General features: G+C 51.5%; 1 protein-coding gene across 1 annotated transcript in view; it reads left to right on the top strand.

Moving 5' to 3' along the window:
* The window catches only part of TRABD2B (TraB domain containing 2B), a 198,788-nt gene that overhangs the window by 156,864 nt on the left and 20,305 nt on the right, over positions 1 to 21,619 (top strand). Inside the window, exons 3-4 of the mRNA XM_084872358.1 lie at positions 4,858 to 5,004; positions 9,296 to 9,470. Of these exons, the coding sequence (XP_084728484.1) occupies positions 4,858 to 5,004; positions 9,296 to 9,470 (322 nt within the window). The remainder of the gene's footprint in view (positions 1 to 4,857; positions 5,005 to 9,295; positions 9,471 to 21,619) is intronic.

The following is a 21,619-nucleotide window of genomic DNA, read 5'->3' as shown; positions in this document are numbered from 1 at the left end:
GGCCGCTTGACTGAGGAAATGACTTCGTGTGGCTAAGAAGGTCCAAGGGAGCCATTTCTCCTCCAGGCGTGTCTTCTGGGTGCCTGAGCGGATGACCTCATCACAGGCCAAGTGGTGCGGGGCCAGGCCTGCCCTGAGAAGCACTGGGCAGGTGTGTGCAGCAACAGGGTGTGGTCACAGGAGGTCTGTGTGTCTCAGCTGCCAGAGGAGGAAAGCGGAGCATTCCAGCTTGACACGGATGCTTTCATCCAAGGCATGTGCCATGTGGGAGGAAGTGCCTGTTGCCTTAGCAATGTCCTCAGCAACAGGTCCACTGCCTCCTGTGATCCATCCCCAGCCACCATGCTGCCATCAACACTCTGCACCAGGTGGCCGCAGATCAGATTTCAGGGGTAGTGGCCAGAGCCTGGAGAAGGCCCAGAGGTAGGGTGGTGGGGTCTGACCTCATCTCCAGCCAGCTCATTAGGGGGAGCAGTCTGGACTGCTGCGTCCAAACTCAATCCAGCTCTCCTCACCGCCAGAAATAAATGTGGGAGGAGATGGGTGGAGGTGATCTAACAAGCACATTTTGGTCCCATTGCCCATGACAGTATTTGGAGCAGATTTTGTGTACCTATTGCATGAGCTTTTTTGTCTGGAACCATGCGGTAACACCACTTGGTGGGAACTTATGCCATGTGGTCATGGTGTGCCCCAAATGCAGACAGGGTGCTAACATTTTAAGGGCTAGTCTGAGGAATTGTCAAGCAGCATTGAACTATGAAGTGACCAGAGCAGCTATCAAAGTGCTAAGGAAAGGGTGGGGTAGCATGCTGTCTTTCCCAGGTCCCATGCTGAGTATTACAAATATAAAATGAGTAAGGAGCACTTCCTGTCTTCAAGAAGCTCATAACCTATTGGGAGAGATGGCATTACACTCTAATGTACACGCTGTACTGGAGGGAAACATGGAGGGAAGTGTTGCCACAACTGTGCTATGTGGCAATGGCGATGAGCGTTTGCTCAGCTATCTGAGCCCAGTTGCAAGTGGGCTCTGCTGGGCTTGCTTGCATATCTGGAAGCTGGATGGCTGTTGGCTAGGTGAGAATGGTCTTGGTGGGACAACTGAAGCAATGTGGCTCTGCCCTCCATGTCTCATCCCCCGGCAGGCTAGCTTGGGTGCCTTTGGGGCAATAGTGGAGATGCAAGGGGCAGAAGAAGCACATTAGAGCTTTTCAGGCCACTACTTGAACTAGTTAGTAATATCCCAGAATCAGAATGGGAAGGAGCTACTGAATTCCGGGGAAAAGGGCATGAATACAAGGAGACCTTGGGAATCCTATGGAGGGCTCAGAAAAGTTTAGTGGAGGAGATATCTGAGCTGAGCCTATATGGCCAAGTCTAAATTTGTAAGTGGAGAATGGAGATGGAATGCACAGGAAATAGCATGTACAAGGCACAGAGATGGCTACATAGTTGAGCACTTGAGGACATAAGGGCTGGGTCAGAAACATGGTCATTGACCACAGCAGGGTCCAGGTCACTGCCTTGCATACTTTCTTGAAGAACTAGGCCTTTATGTGAGGGCAGGAGACACCCAAGAAAGTTTTGAGCAAAAAAGAGGAGACCATCAGATTTGTGTTTTTAAAAGATGGCATTGGCAGAAGAATATGGGCTAGATGGGATGGGAGGGGTCTGTAGGGACAGCATAGAGCAGTGGACCCAGTGAGAGATGCCTGGGCCTGAATTGGTATGAATCAAGAGGCTGGGGGACTGTCATCCAACACAGTGTACAAACAGAATAAACAGAGCCTGAGAACTCACGGGCCAGGTAGCCCAAGACCACCTCCAAATGTTTTGCACAGGACTTGCAACAAGTTTTTCCCCATATCTGTGCTAAATAACTCAATGTCAGGCTCCTCCTATTGGTTGGCCAAGGGAGACTGGCATACAGTCATTGTGTGAAACTGAGCAAGTCCCTTCCCCTCACAGGCTCCATTTCCCATCTAAAAAGGGACCTTGAAGATATGTCTCAGGGCTCTCAGGCCTCAGGTGAGTCATGTTACGTTAGACCCCTGGTCCTCAAACACCAGGAGCCATTGGGCTGTGAAGAAGTTCCAGGGAGTCTGTTAAGACTCACATTCTGGCTCCACCTTAGATTCCAATTCCATGGATGGGAGCTGGGCATCCGACAGTCGGGAGCATTCCAGGTGATCCTGATGCCTGTCAGGTCTGCCTGGGTGACAGCAGTGTCCCTAGGGCCCAGCATAGAGGCTCTTGAGGAAACATGTGTGAATGTGTCTGACCTGGGGGCATGGGTCAGCCCTGGGGGCCCAGCTCCTAGGCCTTTCCTGGTGAGAATGGCTTCTGGAACGGGTGGCATTTGGGTTAGGCCTTGACATCTAAGCTTGTTTGGGTCATTTGTTTGTTTGCTTTGTTTGGGGGTGCTCCCAATTACAAAGTGAGTTTGTGCTCATTCTAGAACATTCCTAAACACAGGAAAAGAAGAACCCAAAGGAAAACTTACCCATCATTCCAAAATCCAGACACAATTAGGGTTTTTATTTTGTCACATCCTATCTAATAAAAGAATAATATGCAAATTGACTGTACCTCTGATACACCCACAAGCCATGCCTACCAGCCAATCAGGAGCAAGTATGCAAATTAACCCAAGCAAGCAGGAGGATTGGTTTTCCCTAGCAATGGAGAAAATCAAACTTCACACTCACCCTGGCTGGCCGTGGACTCCACTCAAAGCTACAAAGTTTCAATTATAGAAGATAAATAAATCCCAACAAAAATGGTGGCAGCCATGGATCTGGAGAGAGCAAGAGGCTTGGGTTGCCCCAGGCGATGAAGGAAGACAAGCTTTCTGGCCTGCCTTGGCCTCCACTCAAGGCTACAAAGTTTCAATTATAGAAGATAAATAAATCCCAACAAAATGGCCACAGAACAAATAGGAGGCTTGGGTTTCCTTGGAGTTGAAGGAAGCCAAGCTTTCCACCTGCCCTGGCCTGCTCTGGCCTCCGTTCAAAGCTACAAAGTTTCAATTATAGAAGATAAATAAATCCCAGATACCAGGGCCTCTATTTTGGTCTCTATGGGGTGTGGCTGGCCTGCAAACAACCACAGGCTCCTCGCCCAGGCCAGCCCACACCCCAAGGGAACCCTTACCCTGATCCAGGATACTCTTCAGGTCAAACCAGCAGGCTCGCACCTGTGCACCATGCCTCTATCCTGTCTAATAAAAGAGTGATATGCAAATTGACCATCACTCCAACACACAAGATCGATGCCCCCATGTGGACAAAAGATGGCCACCACAAGATGGCCAGCAGTGGAGGGCAGTTGGGAGGGACACCAGGTCTGCAAGGGAGGGAAATTGTGGGCAATCAGGCCAGCAGGGGAGAGCAGTTGGGAAGGATCAGGCCTGCAAGGGAGGGCAGTTGGGGGCAATCAAACCTGCAAGGGAGGGCAGATAAGGATGACCAAGCTGGCAGAGGAGGGAAGTTGGGGGCGACTGGGCATGCAGGGAAAGGCAGTTGGGGGAGTAATCCAGGCCTGCAGGGGAAAGCAGTTGTGGGGGACCAGGCCTGCAGGGGAGGGCAGTTAGGGGCAATCAGGCTGACAAGGGAGCAATTACCGTATTTTCCGGCATATAAGACTACTTTTGAAACGGAAAAAAAGTCAACCGAAAATCGGGGGTCATCTTATAAGCCGAGTATATCCCGAAAAACGTCTCGATATGCCGCTAAACGAATTTTCCAACTTGATCTCGCACCAATCACTGCAAGGCTGCTCGGACCTCCCCTCTAACTCAGCCAATCCAAGCAGGCTTTTTATGCATGCAAATTATACATGTTCTGTACCCGAAGCTACACTGTGTTCTAGTAAAAAGCATGCTCAGATGGCCAGAGTCAGAGAGGTGGTTTATTAAAAAAAGAACTGGTGTTGCCTCTGAAGTGGGGGGTAGTCTTATACAGTGAATATAGGCCTAAACCTATGTTTTAACTGTAAAAAATCAGGGGGTCGTCTTATACGCCGGAAAATACGGTAAGCATTAATCAGACTGGCAGGGGAGTAGTTAGGGGGTGATCAGGCTGGCAGGAAGAAGTAGTTAGGGGCAATCAGGAAGGCAGACAGGCAAGCAGATGGGAGACAGCAGTTCTGGATTGTGAGAGGGATGTCTGACCAGGATCAGGCCTAAATGGGCAGTCGGACATCCCTCTAGGGGACCCAGATTGGTTAGGGTGCAGGCTAGGCTGAGGGACACACCCTCCCTGTGCACAAATCTCATGCACCGGGCCTCTAGTCTTTAGATAAAATATTAATACTCAACCCTGGTCAGTGTGGTGCAGTTGGTTGAACATCGTCCCATGTATTGAGAGGTCGTCAGTTTGATTCCTGATCAGGGCATATGTCCAGGTTGTGGGTAGCTCAATCTTGGTGGGGGCATGCAGGAGGTGGAGTGTGTGTGTGTGTGTGTGTGTGTGTGTGTGTGTGTGTGTCCCTCCCTCCTCCCTCTCTCCCTCCCTCTCACTTTCTCTTCCCCTCTCTCTAGAATCAATTTTTAAAAACCATAAAAAAAAAAAAAAACTAAAAAAACGATGTTAATACTCTTCGCAGGAGTGGAGACAGTGTGGGCAGAGGGCTGGGGACGGGAACAGGCTGCACGTGTTCAGAGGTCGGTGAGTAAGGAGTGGGAAATGTGGAAACGCTCAGACTGCACCAGCTGGTGCCGGCCCCACACACCTTCTCTGTTTCAGTGCCTGTTGCCCCAAGGTCCAGAGGGAGGACCACCAGTCCTGGAGGTGTCGGGGACCTCAGCCAGGTCCCTGAGCACAGCGCTTATTTCTTTTTCTTCCCTCTGTGCAGGTGCTGTTTGCCCTGAACCAGACCCTGCTGCAGCACGAGAGCGTGCGGGCCGGGAGCCTGCAGGCGCCCTACACCACGGAGGACCTCATCAAGCACTACAACTGCGGGGACCTCAATGCTGTCATCTTCAACCATGACACGTCACAGGTGAGGCTCCCCTCCTCCAGCCCGGACAGCCCCTGCATCACTAGTTCCCAAGGCCAGACCCATGGGAACCCACCTGGCATTTATTAGATGCCTACTGTGTGCCAAACACAATCTTCTCTCCAACCATGGTAAGCAGGAGCTGTTGGGATACTCATTCTACAGATGGGAAAACTGAGGCTCAGATATGGGAAGAGACTTGTCCAAGGCCACACCACTCATTATTTGTTGGGTTATCAATTTATGAAGAACAGTATTTGATTCCTGATGTGTGTAGATCCAAGAAGCTTAGCCTGGAAGAACAGAGTGTCCAGCTCAGCATCTAGTGAAATTAAAACCCAGGAAGAGAAAGTCCACAGTTAATCAGACTCAGAGCTTGGGCTGAAGTCTAACCCAGAGCTTTCTGCCTTGTTTTAAAGCCTAGAGAAAAAACCACCCACAGGCTGGGCAGACAGTGGGTGGGACCCCGAGAAGCTAAGCATGGCTCTACCAGGAAGAGGGTGAGAGTTTTCATTGGAGGTACAGACGGGGTCTATGTTGTGTCATTCTGCTCATGCACCACCCCATTGGGGCGAGAGCTCTTGAGAGCAGGGTGTGGTGCTCATCTCTCGATCCCAGTGCCAGCACAGGGCTTGGCACAAGTGTGTATCAGTGAGCAACTGGTGCATGAACGAATGTAGTAAGACACACGTTGTACATGGTTTGGTATAGAGAAGGAAGGAGAAATGATCCAGAGACCTGGCCACAGGAGACTCAGATTCTGAGAGCTCTGTCATAGTGGAGAAGGAGGCAGGAGAGAACTCCGACACCACAAGGTTCATAGGCATTCCACCAGCCATTTGCTTTGTGACAGAGTCCTATCCTGTGTCCTCCATTAGGGAGAAGCTGGTGAGCCCTGAGCAAACAGAGCTGTGTTGCAGAGGCAACCTGGTCACCCCTTGAGATGTCCAGGCCATGATGTGGCCCTGCTGGAAGAAGGGGCATGCAGGACAGAGCTTAGCCAGGCTGTGGCTGACACTAAACTGAGGGAGTGGGGAATGGCATGGCCTTGGGAAATGGCAAGCTCAGATTTTCTGTGAGCTGTCTCTGAAGGGTGAGATGCCTATGTCATTTTAGGGTTTGAGTAAGATCAGTTTTGGAAAATGCATAGCACAGTGCATGGCACAGAAGAAGTCGCAACTAAATGTCAGCTCCATACAACTAACCTGGGGCATGGAGTTGTGATGGCAGAGGCCACAGTAAGGGTGGCTTAGGGCAGGGGCAGAGACGGAGATGAGAAGAGATGGCCTTTGGAGCCATCAGAGAACCAGAAAGGATTTATTTGCTTCCTGACCAAGAGTGTGCATGTGCGGAAAATGAATCTCCATTCATTCCTTAGGAAGCTAAAGAACATTTAACAAGGACAAGAACCAGAAAGTTGAATGTCAAAGCTGCAAAGGAGTTGGGTGAGGCACCCAAGTTCCCTGGGCTGCTCAGTGGCTGCCAACATTCTCTGCCTGTTTCATGCTGATGGGCCTTTGCTCAATGCCAAGGGTGGGTCCTGTGGGTCCTGGGTTTGAGCCTGGAGCAAATTAATGATGTCATTAGACTTTTTGGCAGCCTTACATTTTCTGTGACAAATGTAAATGCAGGGCACATGATAAGATTTTAAAGAGGACACGTCAGGTCCCCAGGGCCCTAGAGTGATGGGTATGAGATGGGGTGGTGAGAAGATGGGCTAGGGCTGTGGGTGTGACCTCAGTGTGGGCTCCCCTGACCCACGACCAGGACTGGGTCAGGTTTGACAGCTGAGTGCTGTCTTCATGCATCAGAGGCCTCAATGGCCTCATCCCTTTTCTTCACCCCATTCATCCAACAGACATCTTCTGAGAAGTCCCACTGGTACAACCCTGTATCAAACTAGGGGACCATAGATCATCCTCGGACTGGGTCTGCTGCCATGGATGGAGCTTGCAGCCCAGTGGGGAGTCAGACTTGTCCATGAGAACACTGTGGGATCTGTGTCTGAGAGGGTGCTGAGGGGTTAGGGAGCCACAGGAGGCACTTCACAGAGTGAACATGTCTTGGTTTTTTCCCGGACATTCCAGGTTCATGGTTAGGGCAGACTGACCCATGCCTGGTAGTTATTCTGACTCTTAATTATATATGAGCTTTCACTCTCAAAAGTGTATGAGTGTGGACAATAAAAATATTACCCTCATGTTACCAATTTCTAAACCCAGTATCATAGAGGCCAAGTCACTTGCTAGTTATAGAGCCGCCCAGCTGGAAAGTGGTAGAAGAGGGATCCAGCCCAAGTTGCCCTGACTTCTGGACCCATATTCATATCACCTTAACTCTGCTGGTCTCTAAGCTCATTCAACCATTCATTCATTCACAGTGTGAACAAATATCTGTGTGTTGGTACAACAGTGTCTTACATTCTTTCCCATGTTCAAGGAATGAAGAGGAGCCTGAGAGGGCCATGCTTTCATAAATAACCCTTCTGGGTCCCAGCTCTCTGTATTCCCCTCCAGGGGAAGCTTACAGGGTTGCCTTTCTTATGGCTACAGCAAATCTAAGTGTGGCCTGTACTGTCTGAGCTGCCAATCATCCCTTCCACAGTAGGGGATGTAGTAAGAACTCCATTTCTTCATTTATCCATTTGCCCAAAAGCCCGTGGGCGCCAGCCTATCAGACACTGGCATGGCTCCTACCTACAATTCTATAGGAGACCCTAGCCATAGCCCTGTCCTGCTCAGCCTAGAACAGCCAGGCCTTTCTGGCAAAGCATCCCCTCCCCTCTCGCCCTGAGGAGCACACTGGTCCTTGGCTAGCAGATATCAGAGACAGATGTTCGGCCTTCTCCAAGTCCCTCGGGGCTCAGCCTCCGTTGATGCCTTCATTTTCCTCAGAAAGAGTGTTGACAACTCGTCAGTGGCTCTAGAAGCCATGTGGCTGGGCCACATGATTCTTCTGGGGGCTAAAACCTGCAGGAAATTAGTCTTCTGGTGCCAGATTCTCCATCTAGCTAGTCCATCAGTCAGCTGGGCCTTGTGGCCTGTGCGTTAGGCCTGGATTGGTGAAGACAGAGAAATGGAGAAGAGACACCAGGAGGAAGACATGCCGTGAGCAACAGCATGGACGTTGACAGGTGTGAGGAAAGAGGTCTGTTCTCTTTCCTCCATGGCTATGGCTTCTAAGTCACACCACAGTGCAGGACATCTGGACCCGTCACCCAAATGGAAAGACAACATGCTGGGAAGGGAAGAATGCAGGAGAAGGCCATGTGGTCGGGAAGTATAGCACAGCTTTATGTTCAAAGTTCCAGAACCCTCTTCTGGCTGCCTCTTCTGTTCCAGGCATTGATAAAGGTTCTGCCCCTGAACTCAAGTTGTTCTCTGCCTAGTTCAAGAACATGTCAGTGATATTGGCCCCAGGTCACGTGGCTGGGTGTGGACAGTGGGTCCAGAGCTGAGAAATTGATATAGTTCCAGGCCACGTTGCTAAACAAGCCACCACTATGGAGGAAGCCATGTCTTGGAATTGAAGGATGGAGGAGTTTGGTTATGTCCTGGGAAGCGGTGAAGCTGGGGATGGTGAGTTAGTGGTGGAAACAAGGCTCAGGCATTGGGAAAACCCAAGTTAGGACCTCTGCTCTCATCTTTGCAGGATGGAGTGGGCTTAATGTGGCTCATGGGAGCAGCAATCATCTCATGTAACCCCCAAAAAAATATTGTCAGCCCCATCTTACAACTGAGGAAACTGAGGCTCAGAAAGTTAAGTAACTTGTCCAAAGTCACAGAGTGTCAGAACAGGGCATGAAGCCATACCCTATGGCCCTTCTGCTGTACCATGCAGCTCAGCTGACCATCCACACATGCTTGCTGAACAAAATTTCCCGGATGTGCCAGTGCCAGACTGCCAAAGGGAGAACAGTGAAGCAGCTGAGCTCTGGCTACCTCCCAGGACCTCAACGCCTAGAAGCTGAGGTTCAACAATGCAGAGACACGGAAGGGTACACGTGCGAGGGCAGCAGTCTGGGCTCTCTGCCTGCTCAGCCTCTTTGCTAGCTGTGTGTCTTTGCACATGTCTCTGGACCTTTCCATTCTTGCTTTCTTCACTTATAAAAGTGGAATAAATACACTCATCTCAAAGGGTTTGGAACTGATGAAAAACATATAGCCCACTGGGGGCGGGGGGGGGAGGGGGGACATACAAAAGGTAAGTTGCTTGCCCATTTAGGCTGTGTGTGTGTTTGAAGCCCACCTTGCTCCAGAAAGAACTGAAGGCAGCCTCTGTCTCACCTTTGCAGCTGCCCAACTTTATCAACACCACACTCCCGCCACACGAGCAGGTGACAGCCCAGGAGATCGACAGCTACTTCCGCCAGGAGCTCATCTACAAGCGGAATGAGCGCATGGGGAAGAGGGTCATGGCGCTTCTTCAGGAGAACGAAGACAAGATCTGTTTCTTTGCCTTCGGAGCAGGTTTGGACCAGAATGGGGAAGGGATTATTTGCGGAATTCCTAAGGGCTGGGAGATTTGCTAAACCCTTTCCTGACCTCTGCTTCATAAAGGGAAAAGCTGAGGCCCGCAATGGGGCAGGGAAAGCTACAATGTGCTCAGCAGACCTGGGACCCAACGTGGTTCTCATGTTGCTAGTCAAGAGTTTTTTTCATTATAGTCTCTGTGAACAAAGAGGATAGCTCTGGCCAAGGCCAGCACAGTCTTTGTGGCCCTTCATGTCCCAGGAGGCCATGTTGGGAGCCAGAACTGAGCCAGTTCCCACTACCCCCAGCCCAGCCTTGGACCCCCCTCCTCCAGCAGAGCCAGGGCCCTGTGACTCAGTGGGCAGAGGTGGGCTCTGATATGCCCCAAACCTGCCTACAGATCTCAGCCCAAACCCCATCCAGGCTGCATGACCTTTGGGTGGTAATTTCTCAGAGGCTCAAGTCTTTCTCTATGAGTTATAGCAAAACTATTCGATGAATTTAAAATATCTATCTTGGAGAAGAGTTATAGAAATCAGTGACAACATTTAAATAGCCTGCCATATAGTAAGAACTCACAATGGCGGCTACTATTATCATGATCATCATCATGACAATTACAACAAGATTTATTATCCCAATATGGACCATGAACTTGATGCTTCTCCTGGGGGCTCCAGCCTCTTTGTACAAAGTGAAGTCCCAATGTCCAGATGCAGGGCTTGCTCAGCGTCTCTCCCTATTCCTTTCCCCCTCCCTCTTCTTCTCCAAAGTTTTTCTTCCTGTCTCTGTGCTGGCACTGCTGATGACAGTGATGTCTATGTTGGGAACAGGATATTGCATTTGCCTCCTTTACTAGTCAGCTTTTGTTCCAGAGCTACAACAAACATGTGTTTTTTTCATGTTACCACCATTTGGGTTGATGAAATTCACCTCCTGTTTCATGAGAATTAAGCAAGAGGCCTGGTGAGCACTGACAGCCACTGCCCTCTCACCCCTCCCTTCACTGGACCGTTTCCCACACAGGGTCTGCCTGGGTCAGGCTGAGTTAGACCAAGCTGAGTTAGACCTTCCAAGTTGGTCTAACCTGGAAGGATCCTAATTACGCTTTGGGACATGTCTACTGTTTGAGGTCTGCCTTCCTCCACCTCCTGCTCCTGCCATTCAACCCCATAAACTTGAAGGGCAAAAGCTAGGGTTCGTATATCTATGCCTGTGTTCCCTCCTCTGCAGCTCTCAGCACATGGATGAGGAGAGGCACATGGGTGGCCTCAGACACACAGGACCTCTGGGGCAGCCTCTTTAAGGCCACGGATTCTGTCTGGGTACCTCTGTGGTTCTGTCTCAGGCTTTCCCATATCATTGGGCTCTGGGGACCTAAGTCAGTCTGACTCTTGTTATCCATCCTCTGCCCCATCCTCAAAAAAGGCACAGGGCCCCCAATGCTGTGGAAGGAAGGAAGGAAGGAAGGAAGGAAGGAAGGAAGGAAGGAAGGAAGGAAGGAAGGAAGGGTGGGTCTATGCCACTGGAGATATGCCTAGCCACCCCCCATGTGTGTGTCTGCTCATGCATAGGTCTCCCAGAACCAGTTTCACTGGGTGTCCCAGGAAATAGCTTGGGAAACAGAAACATAATTATAAGACACCCACACAATGCTTGCCCAGCTTTGCCAGGTGTCTGAGCAGGGCCCCTGCTGTGGTTCTGCCACAGGCTCACACCAGAAGCCAGTGAAGGCCCTGAAGACTCTGGGCTCCGGTGCACTGGGGAGGGGCCACACAAGCTGAGAAAGGAGGTGGGTAGTGGCACTGGTGCCTGCCCCTCCCACCCAGTGCCTATCTCTCCCCCACTCCCCATACCCTGACCAGTGCCTATCCAGACCTTTCCAGTGCTGATGGCAGACTGGCCCCTCCTCTGTGCTGCTCCACAGGGGAAGTTGGGGCAAAGGGCCAGGGCTTTGGAGTCAGGATGCCTGGGTGTAAAGTGTGGCTCTACTAGCGTCCCCTAAGTGAGCCTGGGAAAGCCATCTCACCTCTAAGGGCCTCAGCCTCTCCTTTATAAAATGGGGATAATACACCTGTCTCATGCGATTATGTTGAGTACACTCATTTTAGATCACCGGGCTAAAACTCTGTGCCAGCGTGGAGGGATTCTTACAATAAAGCCCCTACTGTGTGTCAGTCATCAGTCTATCCTCTTAGATTGCATTGCCTTTGATCTTCACAGTAACACCACAAGATGGGTTTTCATATGCACATTTTCTGGATGAAAACCAAGGCCCAGAAGAGGAGAGTGTCTTCCACACGGCTGTGCAGGCAGACCTCTGGGTCCTGGCCTCCTGGGTACGGGTCCTGGCCATTTCTCCTGTGCTGGTGCCCTTGCCTGGACACTCCCAGAAATGCTGGCCATTTTGTGGGGAGGTTGTCTTTTTAGCTGGTGCACCTCACAAAAGAATACTCTCCTCATGTCTGCGATGTTTCTATTTGGCCTCTTCTGGAGGCCAGCAGAAGAACCCTTCAGCAGGTTCAGGGGTAATTGGGGGACAGACATGTGTGCAAACTCGGAGCAGGCCTGGGTGACGTCTGGGGGCCTGAATGGAAGCCCTGCCTCTCGGGAGGTAGCTGTGACGAGTGTGCAAATCACTATTCTGGAAGGAACCAGTCTGCTGCTGTGGAGGAGTGAGCCAGCCCGGGGGAGGGGAGGTCAGATTCCCGACTGCCAGGATCCTGCAGAAGGACAAGCTGACCCTGAAGGGCCCCCGAAGATGTTAGGTGGGTTTTTGGATTTCCTCTGATCTTCAAATAACCGAGAAAAATAAGTACAAGTTGGGGAACTTTTTATTAGCTAAGTTTATGCAATTTGCTGGCTTATCTTTTAGTCTGGTGATCTTTTTTTTTTCTACTGTGTTTGAAGTTTAACTATTCTTTTGAAAATATAATGATGATATAAGACAAATGGGGCTTTTCAAGTCCTTACTTGGCAAAATAAAAAGTTGGTAACTATATTATTCCAACCACCTTCTCTACAGATAGGAGAGAACTGAGCATATTTAACACACGTGGGAAAAGACTAGAGTTAGCGCCGAAACCGGTTTAGCTAAGTGGATAGAGCATCAGCCTGCAGACTGAAAGATCCCAGGTTTGATTCTGGTCAAGGGCATGTACTTGGTTGCTGGCACATCCCCAGTAAGGGGTATGCAAGAGGCAGCTGATCGATGATTCTCTCTCATCGATGTTTCTAACTCTCTATCCCTCTCTCTTCCTCTCTGTAAAAAAATCAATAAAATATATATTTAAAAAAAAAAAAAAGACTAGAGTTAGAGGGAGTGTAGTACAGGAGAGAGAGAGTGGGAACAAATTACTGGCCCAGGGCTCTGAGGAGGCAGGAGGGACGTGACCAGAACTCAGATAGAGGGCGTGGCCTTCGGTAGAGGAGGCCATCCTCCCCTGGAATCAAAGGGAAGGAGGGAGCAGGCCAGCAGGCTAAAAGGCAAGAGAGGTCTCAGCTGATGGTTTCTCATAAGAGCTCCACTCTGTAGAGTAAAATGTGAAGTAATCTGCAGAGAAAAGGCAGGAAGATGGGAGATTCTTGATGTGAAGAGGAGAACATTTGCCACAAATTCAAGAGAGATTGGCCACAAGAACTGGCATGGACCGGAAGTTAAATGAATTTCATAGCATGGGCCAACTGTGGTTGATTGGTAGTGGCTACCTGGAGTGGGAGGATGTAAAGATTGATAACACACATCAGAGCTCAGCAGAGAAGAAGCCCTAATTGATGAGTGATGCCTGCTGAGGATCAGGATTAGGGCACATGCCTGTTATATACCTGCTCTGTCTGTCAAGAACACAGATGATCTAACTAGCAATGAGGACCCGTGAACCTGCAGTAATCTCAAGACACAGGTTGTAAGCTTTCTGACAGCAACATTGAACATCTGGAGTGCAAATGAGGATGCTGCCCTCCAGGCCACTTCCTGAATTTATCCTAGTACCCCCTGCTCAATGAGCCTCCCACTGTATATGAACTACTCCAGAGCAGGCACACTCCTCTTCAGAATTGCCAACACCTAGGAATGTTCTATAAAGACATCCAGGACCAAATCACCCAAAATCGAGTTCATTCCATTCAGTCACAAGGCATCTCCTGGACCCCAGGCCTCAGGTAGTGGGAGATGGGGTGTCTCGGTCCCGGGCAGTAGATAAAAATGGCAATTGTGTCCCTAGCTCCGGGGAACTGGGCTTTCTCAGGACCTGTTTACTTGTGCAACCATCCTGCAGCCTAGAACAGAATGAGTAATGTCAGAACTGGCAGGGCTGGGCTGGAGACATAGCCAGACTCAAGGGAGACCTCTAAGGTCATTCATGTCGAACTCTGAGAGCCAGAGGTTGCCACAGGTTATCGCACATCCTATAACCCTCACGTGCTAAAATCTGAAAGTAATTCTAATTTCTGACATGGCAAAGTCCTTTGACCCAAGCAGTCTATTGTTTTAGGATCATGTGGTTCTCATATCCCATTGTCTATGATCATAGCATTCTAACATTCTGGCCTAATTTGCTTCCATCCCTCTTGGATTCCTTTGGAGAAGTATGGAGCTAAGAGCCTTCCAAGATCTGAAACTTCCTTCAAGTCGGGCTACTGGCACCTGCCCCCACAGGAAGCAGAGGTCCTGGCAGAAAGCAGGATAATAGGCAGGCCCTGTGAACTCAAGAGACAGAGGGGCTATAGCTATACTCCGAGTACCCCCACAGCCAGCACGCCCAGGCTCCAGGCCGATGCCAGACAGGGTGACTGCTAGCATCCCTTCTAGCCCCAACATTCAGCAATTCCACACATACCTGACAGAGATTTGAGTGAAAGGAGTCAGAGTGAGTGAAAGAAGGCTTCCTGGACGAGGTGAGACCACTTGAAGTTTCCTGGATGCAGGTCCAGCTACTTCTGAGTTCTTTCATCATCCCATAGTCCTTAGGACAAGACTCGCACCCACTTCCTTCCCCCCTAGCTCTTTACTCCGTGGCCTCAGGAACAGAAGGAAGCCCTTCAGAGCTCATGATTGGATACAGAAGAGCAGTCATGGCCCATATAGGGACTTTTCAACCTTAGAAACAAACAGGCAGCACATGCCAGCTGCTTTCTCCCCTCTCAGGCAAACGCCCCTGGCCAGCCACGCTCCCCATGCTGGAGTGCAGGGCCACAGTGTCTGGAAGTGTCTCAGAATTTCCGCATGCCTCACAGGACCCTGTGCCCCACCATGTGCACATCTGGCAGATGGCACACCTACTCTGGGCTGCAGTCCTTGTCCAGATTCCTGTTCCCGTGCAGGACATCCAACCAAACAGAGGAACATCCCATCTGCTAGTCTGTCTCTAACAGGAGCCAGCCTGGCCTCTGGAACAGGGGAGAGTCTAGAAGAATAGAGGTCCTCATGCCAGGCTTGAGCTCCAAGGCTGTGTCATCAATGAGCAGGGTGGGTGAAATGCCAGCCGTAGGTCCAGCGCTCTATCTAGCCAGTGTGGGCAAGGCAGGAGAGAAGAACATGTCCTAGATTGAGAGCATGGGCTTCAGAGCCAGGCTCCGAGTTGGAAACCTGGCACTTAGAGGAAGCAGCCTAGGTGGCCCAGCTTCTCTGGGCAGCAGATTTCCCCTCTGCGACATGAGCCTGGGAGTCATGGGCTGGTGGTGGTGCAGCTCAGAGCCTGGGCAGCACCATCCATTAGTGAATGTGAGCTCTGTGTTATTTCAGGGTCCTGGCCCCTCTGAGCCCCCGTTCCTCCAAAGACAGGACTCACACAGAAGAAAGCAGGGCCATCCCAGGGAGAAGCAGAAGGGCTCTCTGACCTCTGAGGACTCAGCTGGGAGACTTACAGGGAAATCCCGCTGGTCTCGGTTCCAAGTGACCATGAGGCTCACATGTGGCTAGATCCCATCCCTGTCCACATCATTGGCTGACAGGAAGGTCTCCTGGAATCCTGGGTGCTGTGATTCTAGAAACGGAGCCTCTGGCTCTTATAGGGTGTTACCATGCCCAAGGTGAGCCCTACACTGGGCACTGCCCCCTGCAGGTCACATGCGTGACTTGTGGGAGGTCCCAGTAAAGGCTCCTGGAGAAAGGAGAACAGTGCTGTCTCCAGCCCTCAGAGTGAGTAAAAACCCCCAGGGCCTGTGTCCTCACCTCTAAACCCAGTGCTGATTGAAGGAGTATCTGGTCCAAAGGAAATGGGTATTTCAGAGGAACCAAGAGTGTTGGCTTGGAGGGTGGACTTGGGGGAGGGGCATACTTTTAAGAGGGAGTGCACAATTAGGACAGATCCTGAAGGGGACACCCAGTCTAGGCAAATTGCCAGACGGGTGTCAAAAGCCCAGAAGCAGCTCCAGCACCAAGAGGGGGCCTGCTTTGTGCCCTTTTTAAAAGAAATATGTTTTCATTTATTTCTGAGAGAGGAAGGGAGAGAGAGAATCACTGATGTGAGAGGATAACATTGATCGACTGCCTCCAGCATGTGCCTTACTGGGGACCAAGCCTGCAACCCGGGCATGTGCTCTGATAGGGAATTGATTTTGTGACTTCTGGTGCATGGGACAACACTCAACCAACTGAGCCACCCTGGTTGGGCAAGGAGTTCCCTTTAGATGGACACAATCAGTGTGAGCACAGGCAAACCCTGCTCTGCCCTTTCTGCCTAAGTGGCACTGAAAGAGTCTGCTGGCCTCAGTGGGACTGTTGTGACCTCAGTGAGAAAATGAATCAAAGTGTTTGGTACAATCTAAGTGCTGGGGAAATGGTAGGGGGTTTGCTTTCTCAATGTCCATCTTTGTTTCATTAAGGACAGATCTGCGCTGTCAGACATCCTGATTTCTAACTGTCCCCAGAGAGGATCAAACAGTAAAGGGGGGTGGGGGGGCAGAATTGGGTGCCACCCAACCAGCCCCAGCTGTCTGTAGGGGTTTGAATCCCCTCTGCACCAGCCTGACAAGCACTCATTGATTCTCTGTTTGCACACCCCCAGAGACAGGGCACTCACGCCCTGCAGAGCTGGACAGTTGCCTGGGGGAGTGTTCTTTGGAACCAGCTAAAACCTACCTCCTTAGTTTACCCTGCCTTGATTCAGAATGCCACCACTCATATCTCCTGCCCCAACTCTTTCCATTACCCACCTCCTCTTTCACGTTCTGCTCTAACAACCCAGAGCCGCTGTTGGTGGCCAGCGCACTTTTCCTTTTGTGCCCTTGCATGTGCAATGCCCAATGTTGGGAAGGCCTTTCTTCTTCCCTTCCATTGACTCATCTGGGTCCCTCCTCGCTGATCCCCTAGTCTGGGTTCCACCCCTTTCTCTTCAGCCACATAGATTCCCTCCTTCCTTGCATGGATCATGCTACCTGTCTCCTCTCCACCCTGTGATCGCCTCGGAGTGGAGACATGTGTTTCAGGCCCTGGCATGTGAAACACATGTGTTTCAGACATGTGTTAAGTACAGGAGGTGTCCTTTCGGTCCAAGCCCACACCCTGCCCTGGGCTGGCCCAGAGAAGGAACAAGGAAGCTCTGCTAGATGAGAAGCCCCCTGGGGGCCCCCCATTGCCCATCCTTCCCCTGGTCCCTCCATTCAGCCCTCCTGTCACACTTCCTCACGAAAACAAACACCCCTGTCACTTGACATCCGGCTGCTGCTCCTGGCAGCTAGATTAGCATTTGAAAGTTTCCCTTGCATTAATTTCAGACGGAACATAAATATGGGCTCGGGATCCCTCTTCCAGGAGGAGAAAACTGGAAACCCAGTGGACTCACGGGAGAGAAAACATGTGTGCTGGCCGAGGGGAGCCCGTGTTACTTTGGAGCTTTTGTGGGAACATCTGGTCCTCCCCTCCGCCCGGCCCCCCAACAACTGTCTTGAAATTACCCTGTTAATTGGCAGGTTGTTCTTGCTGAGCGCTCACACACTTTCCCTCCGATCTGGTGAACCTTGGAAGGTACACATGTTTCTGACAATTTCCTGCCCCCAACACATGAACTCAGGATCCTTTGCAGTCGTCAGGACTTCAGAACAGTGTGCAGGGATGTGCGGTGGTGAGTGAGGACATACATCGCTACACCTCTTACCAGCTGTGTGGCCTGGGCAAGTTGCTGTCCCCTCATAAGTGGGGGACCTCAAAGGCTGCTGTGAGGTCATGGAATAAAACAATGTGGGGAAAGCCTCGTGTACCCAGGGGGCTCACTAAGTAGGAGTTTGTGTTCAGGTCATCTATGATGAAATCATAGAGGTGGGAGGGCCTCTGGACCGTTTGGGGAAATGGAAGCACATAGCAGACAATGAAGCTGCCCAAGGTCACACAACCAGATGGATCTTGAGCCAAGTCTTCTGTCCTAACCCAACAATAGGATTCTTCTCTCTGTCCCACCCTGCCTTTCTGTGCTGGAGGGTCAATTGGGGCTGTTGGGCGGTGCCCAGCCTGTGCTCACTGAGCCTGGTGCTCTGGCACAAGCCTGCTTGGGCCCGGGAAAAGAGGAGCCCTTTTCTCTGCCCTAAAACATGGTGGGACTGTGCCCCCTCAGAGCAGGACATCTGCCTGTTTGTATATGAATGTCCTTTACGTGGCAGTCCGGCTTGCAAAATCAGTGAGGTGACACCAAAGCAGCTTCCCCCAGGCCTTTGCTCCTTGCATGTCTCTCTGAATCCCATCCTGGGAGTCCTGGCTACCCGGGCCCCTCTTTCAGGAAGCCATCCTGATGTCCTCAGTGGGTTAGTCTCTCCTCCACCATGCTCCTTGTTTCCATTTTGGGGTTCCCTCTCTCCTCTCTCTTTCAGCCTTTCTCTCTGTCTATGTCTCTTTGTATCTCACTTCCCCATCCTTGCCTCTTTCTATCTTTTTTTTTTTTTTAATATATTGATTTTTTACAGAGAGGAAGGGAGAGACATAGAGAGCTAGAAACGTCGATGAGAGAGAAACATCGACCAGCTGCCTCCTGCACACCCCCCACCGGGGATGCGCCCGCAACCAAGGCACATGCCCTTGACCTGAATCAAACCCCGAACCTTTCAGTCCGCAGACCAACGCTCTACCACTGAGCCAAACCGGTTTCGGCTCTTTCTATCTTTTAATCCCTGTCTGGGTGTCTCTCCTTTGCCTTCTCTCCCACCATTGTCTGTGCTGCTGTCTGTCTCTCATTGCCTTGGCCTGGGCCCCCCTCTCCTCCTCTCCACTGTCTTTCTCCGCCTGGAGCTCCTTCTGTCCCTGTGAGTGTCTCTGTCTCCTCCCTGCCTCTCTGTGTGTCTCCCCCACTGTCTGAGGCTCTGTGGGCCCCACCCCCACTGTCCTCCTTCTCTTCCCTCCTTTCCTCACGCACGTGGCCTCTGCAGATGAAATGGAACGTGCCTTCCTGCAGAGAGCTGGCCAGAGCACAGCTGTCAGTGCTGGCAGGAGCTGCTGAGCGGTGGCCAGGAGACCCGGGAGCCTGAGCAAGCCATTCAGGCTGACCCACAACACCGGCCCCTTTGGAAACTGTCCACACCTTCCTGCAGGTTCCAGGGTGGGTGTGGCACCGGTCTCAGGACTTCTGGTCTTGGAGGCAAGCCTAGGCCCTGTCTGCCAGCCCTTGGGGACAACATGCACTGGGCCAGGGGCAGGTTCAGGAGCCAAGCTCTTGGGATTGGTGGAATCTGCATGAACAACACCAAAGGGCCGGCACAGGCTGCAAGCAGAGAGGAGGGGATCATGAGCTCAGGCCTCCTGGGGATTGGATGAGATCATGGAAAGGATATGGAGTAGCAGTTTTTGTCATTCATTCATTCAATAATCATGAAGCTGCCACTGTGAGCCAGACTTGGGCTCAGCCCTGGGTCAGAGATGAATCGGGTATGTCCCTGTCTTTGCACAGTCTCCCATCCAGCAGCTTGTTGGGAACATGCTCTGACAGAGGCAGCTCTGGGTATGGGAAGAGCATCCCAGCTGCAGCGAGGATGGTGGCCTGGCAGGGACAAGGGCAGGTGGTGTGAGCAGTGATTTCTGTTCTGCATGGTTAGGCAGTAAAATTGGGGGGATTCTGATGACTGAATGGATGGGGATGAGGAGGAAGAGAATGGAGTCAATACAGGGCCCATCTGATTGTGTTGGCTCTGGGAGATGTTAGGTGGAGATTCCAGCAGGCCATTGAACAGAGCAGGGGCTGCAGTTCCAGAGGTCAGCACTGCATGGTAAACTGACACCAGATGGTGGATGATTTGTCTGCAAACTGTGAGGGCCATGGACAGGGTTCCCTGGGTCCCCATATTTATTGAGCAGGAGAAAGAGGACCCCCACCGAGCAATGAGAGGAGTGTGGACCAGGGAAGAGCAGAGTTGTGTGGTCCTGTGAAACCAAGTCCTAGGCAGGGGTCTTCAAACTACGGCCCGCGGGCCACATGCGGCCCGCAGAGGAGTCTGATCCTGCCCACCAGGTTTTTTGGGCAGTGAGCACAGCCGAGGTGTTACAGTAGGAATTAGTAGTTCATATAGTCCGGCCCTCCAGCTCTCTGAGGGACCGTGATTTGGCCCCCACTTTAAAAAGTTTGAGGACCCCTGTCCTAGAGAATGAGATGGGTTTGGGGTGGTGGGGGTGAGTGGCTTGCATGTGTGGTCCTGAGGCACACCCTGCGTTGGAAGGGCACCTCCTGGAGCTGTGCAAGGAGCAGCCTCATGCCCAGCCAGCGTGGCTCAGTAGTTGAGTGTCGACCTACAATCCAGGAGTTCGGGGTTCGATTCCAGGTCAGGGCACATGCCTGGATTGTGGCTCAATCCCCAGTTTGGAGCATGCAGAAAGCAGCTGACCAATAATTCTCTCTCATCATAGATGTTCCTCTCTCTCCCTCTTCCTTCCTCTCTGAAATCAATAAAAATATTATTTAAAAAAAAAAAAAAGGAAGAGCCTCGTGCAGGGAGGGACAAGAGGAAGAAGGTGAGAGTGAAGGTGGCATACAGAAGGAGGGGATGGCAATTTGAAAACATCCTTTCTGATTGCTTCCAACTTCTCCAAGTACCTAAAGTCTTCTATTTGGGGTCTTACGCTGCACAATTAGGGCCTGAAATGGCGGCAGTGGAGGGAATAAGTGGGGCACCGACTGGACGCTGAAAAGTTACTGGAAATGAAGTCTGGTGGGCATCCTGTAAGGCCTGGCCCCTGCTAGTGCTCCTACGGCAGCCCCAGGGATGCTACTTTAGGAGCAGCTGCAAGGCCCTCAGTGAAGACTCCCTGCTGCCCCTGTGCAGCCCGAGGTGGCTGTTTTCCCTGGTGGCGCTGAAATCCTCTGGGTGGACCATGTTGGGCCTAGAAGCCTGGTCTTTAAATTTGTCTCCATGGAGACAGGGAAGGGATTGGCTTTGCCGCCAATAGTGGATTCCAAGAGCTGCTAGCAAGGAGTTCCTGCATTTGATGCCCTGGAGACTGCATGCCCGTCCCCCTTCCTGCCCAGTCCTGCTCTGGGACAAGCAAGAGTGGGGATGAGCCTGTGGCCTCAGGCAGGGGCCAGCCCAGCCCATCCACTAGAAGTGCACACTGGGCTATTCAGAAAGGTGTTCTCTTATCTGCCTCATTAGGGCTTTAGAGCTGCCCAGGTGGCCAGAGGGAGCTGTGGCCAGAGGAAGGTGTGCCTATGTGACACTCAGGAAGACAGGCTGAGCTCAGAGAAGCCACTTGCTCAGGATTAGAGTGGAGACCCGCAGCCTTGGCCGGAACCTGGGTCTTCTATCCTCAACGGCACTGGGTCAGGACCGGAGCCTGGGAGGGCCTGTCGCACCTGCTTTGTCCGAGTGTCTTCTGCAGCTGGCTTCCCAGAAGCCTCACTTACCTCCTTGTCTGTGCATGTGCCATTTCCCCTACCTGGACAGCCTTTCTTCGGTGCCAGCCCACTCCCATCCTCACCTAGCTAACTCTTATCCCATCCTTCAGCCAGCAATGCCACTCCAGGAAGTCTGCCCTGATCCCAGGTTGGATCAGATGCCTCCTGTGAGGTTCCTTCAGCAGAGTGTTGGTGCCTGGATCAAAAGAGCCTCATTCTTAAGCCTGTGGGTGCCTGGAGCAGGCCCTACCTGTGCACACTGTCCAGCACTAGGTACACTCTTGCTCCACGTTTGCCAGCTGGATAGATGGGAAAAGGGGAACAGAAAGGGAATGAGGG

The sequence above is a fragment of the Pipistrellus hanaki genome (assembly GCF_964339955.1).
Source record: "Pipistrellus hanaki genome assembly, chromosome: 2".
Classification (NCBI taxonomy): domain Eukaryota; kingdom Metazoa; phylum Chordata; class Mammalia; order Chiroptera; family Vespertilionidae; genus Pipistrellus; species Pipistrellus hanaki.
The sequence above is the reverse complement of the archived record's forward strand: the minus strand, read 5'-3'. Positions and strand labels throughout refer to the sequence as shown.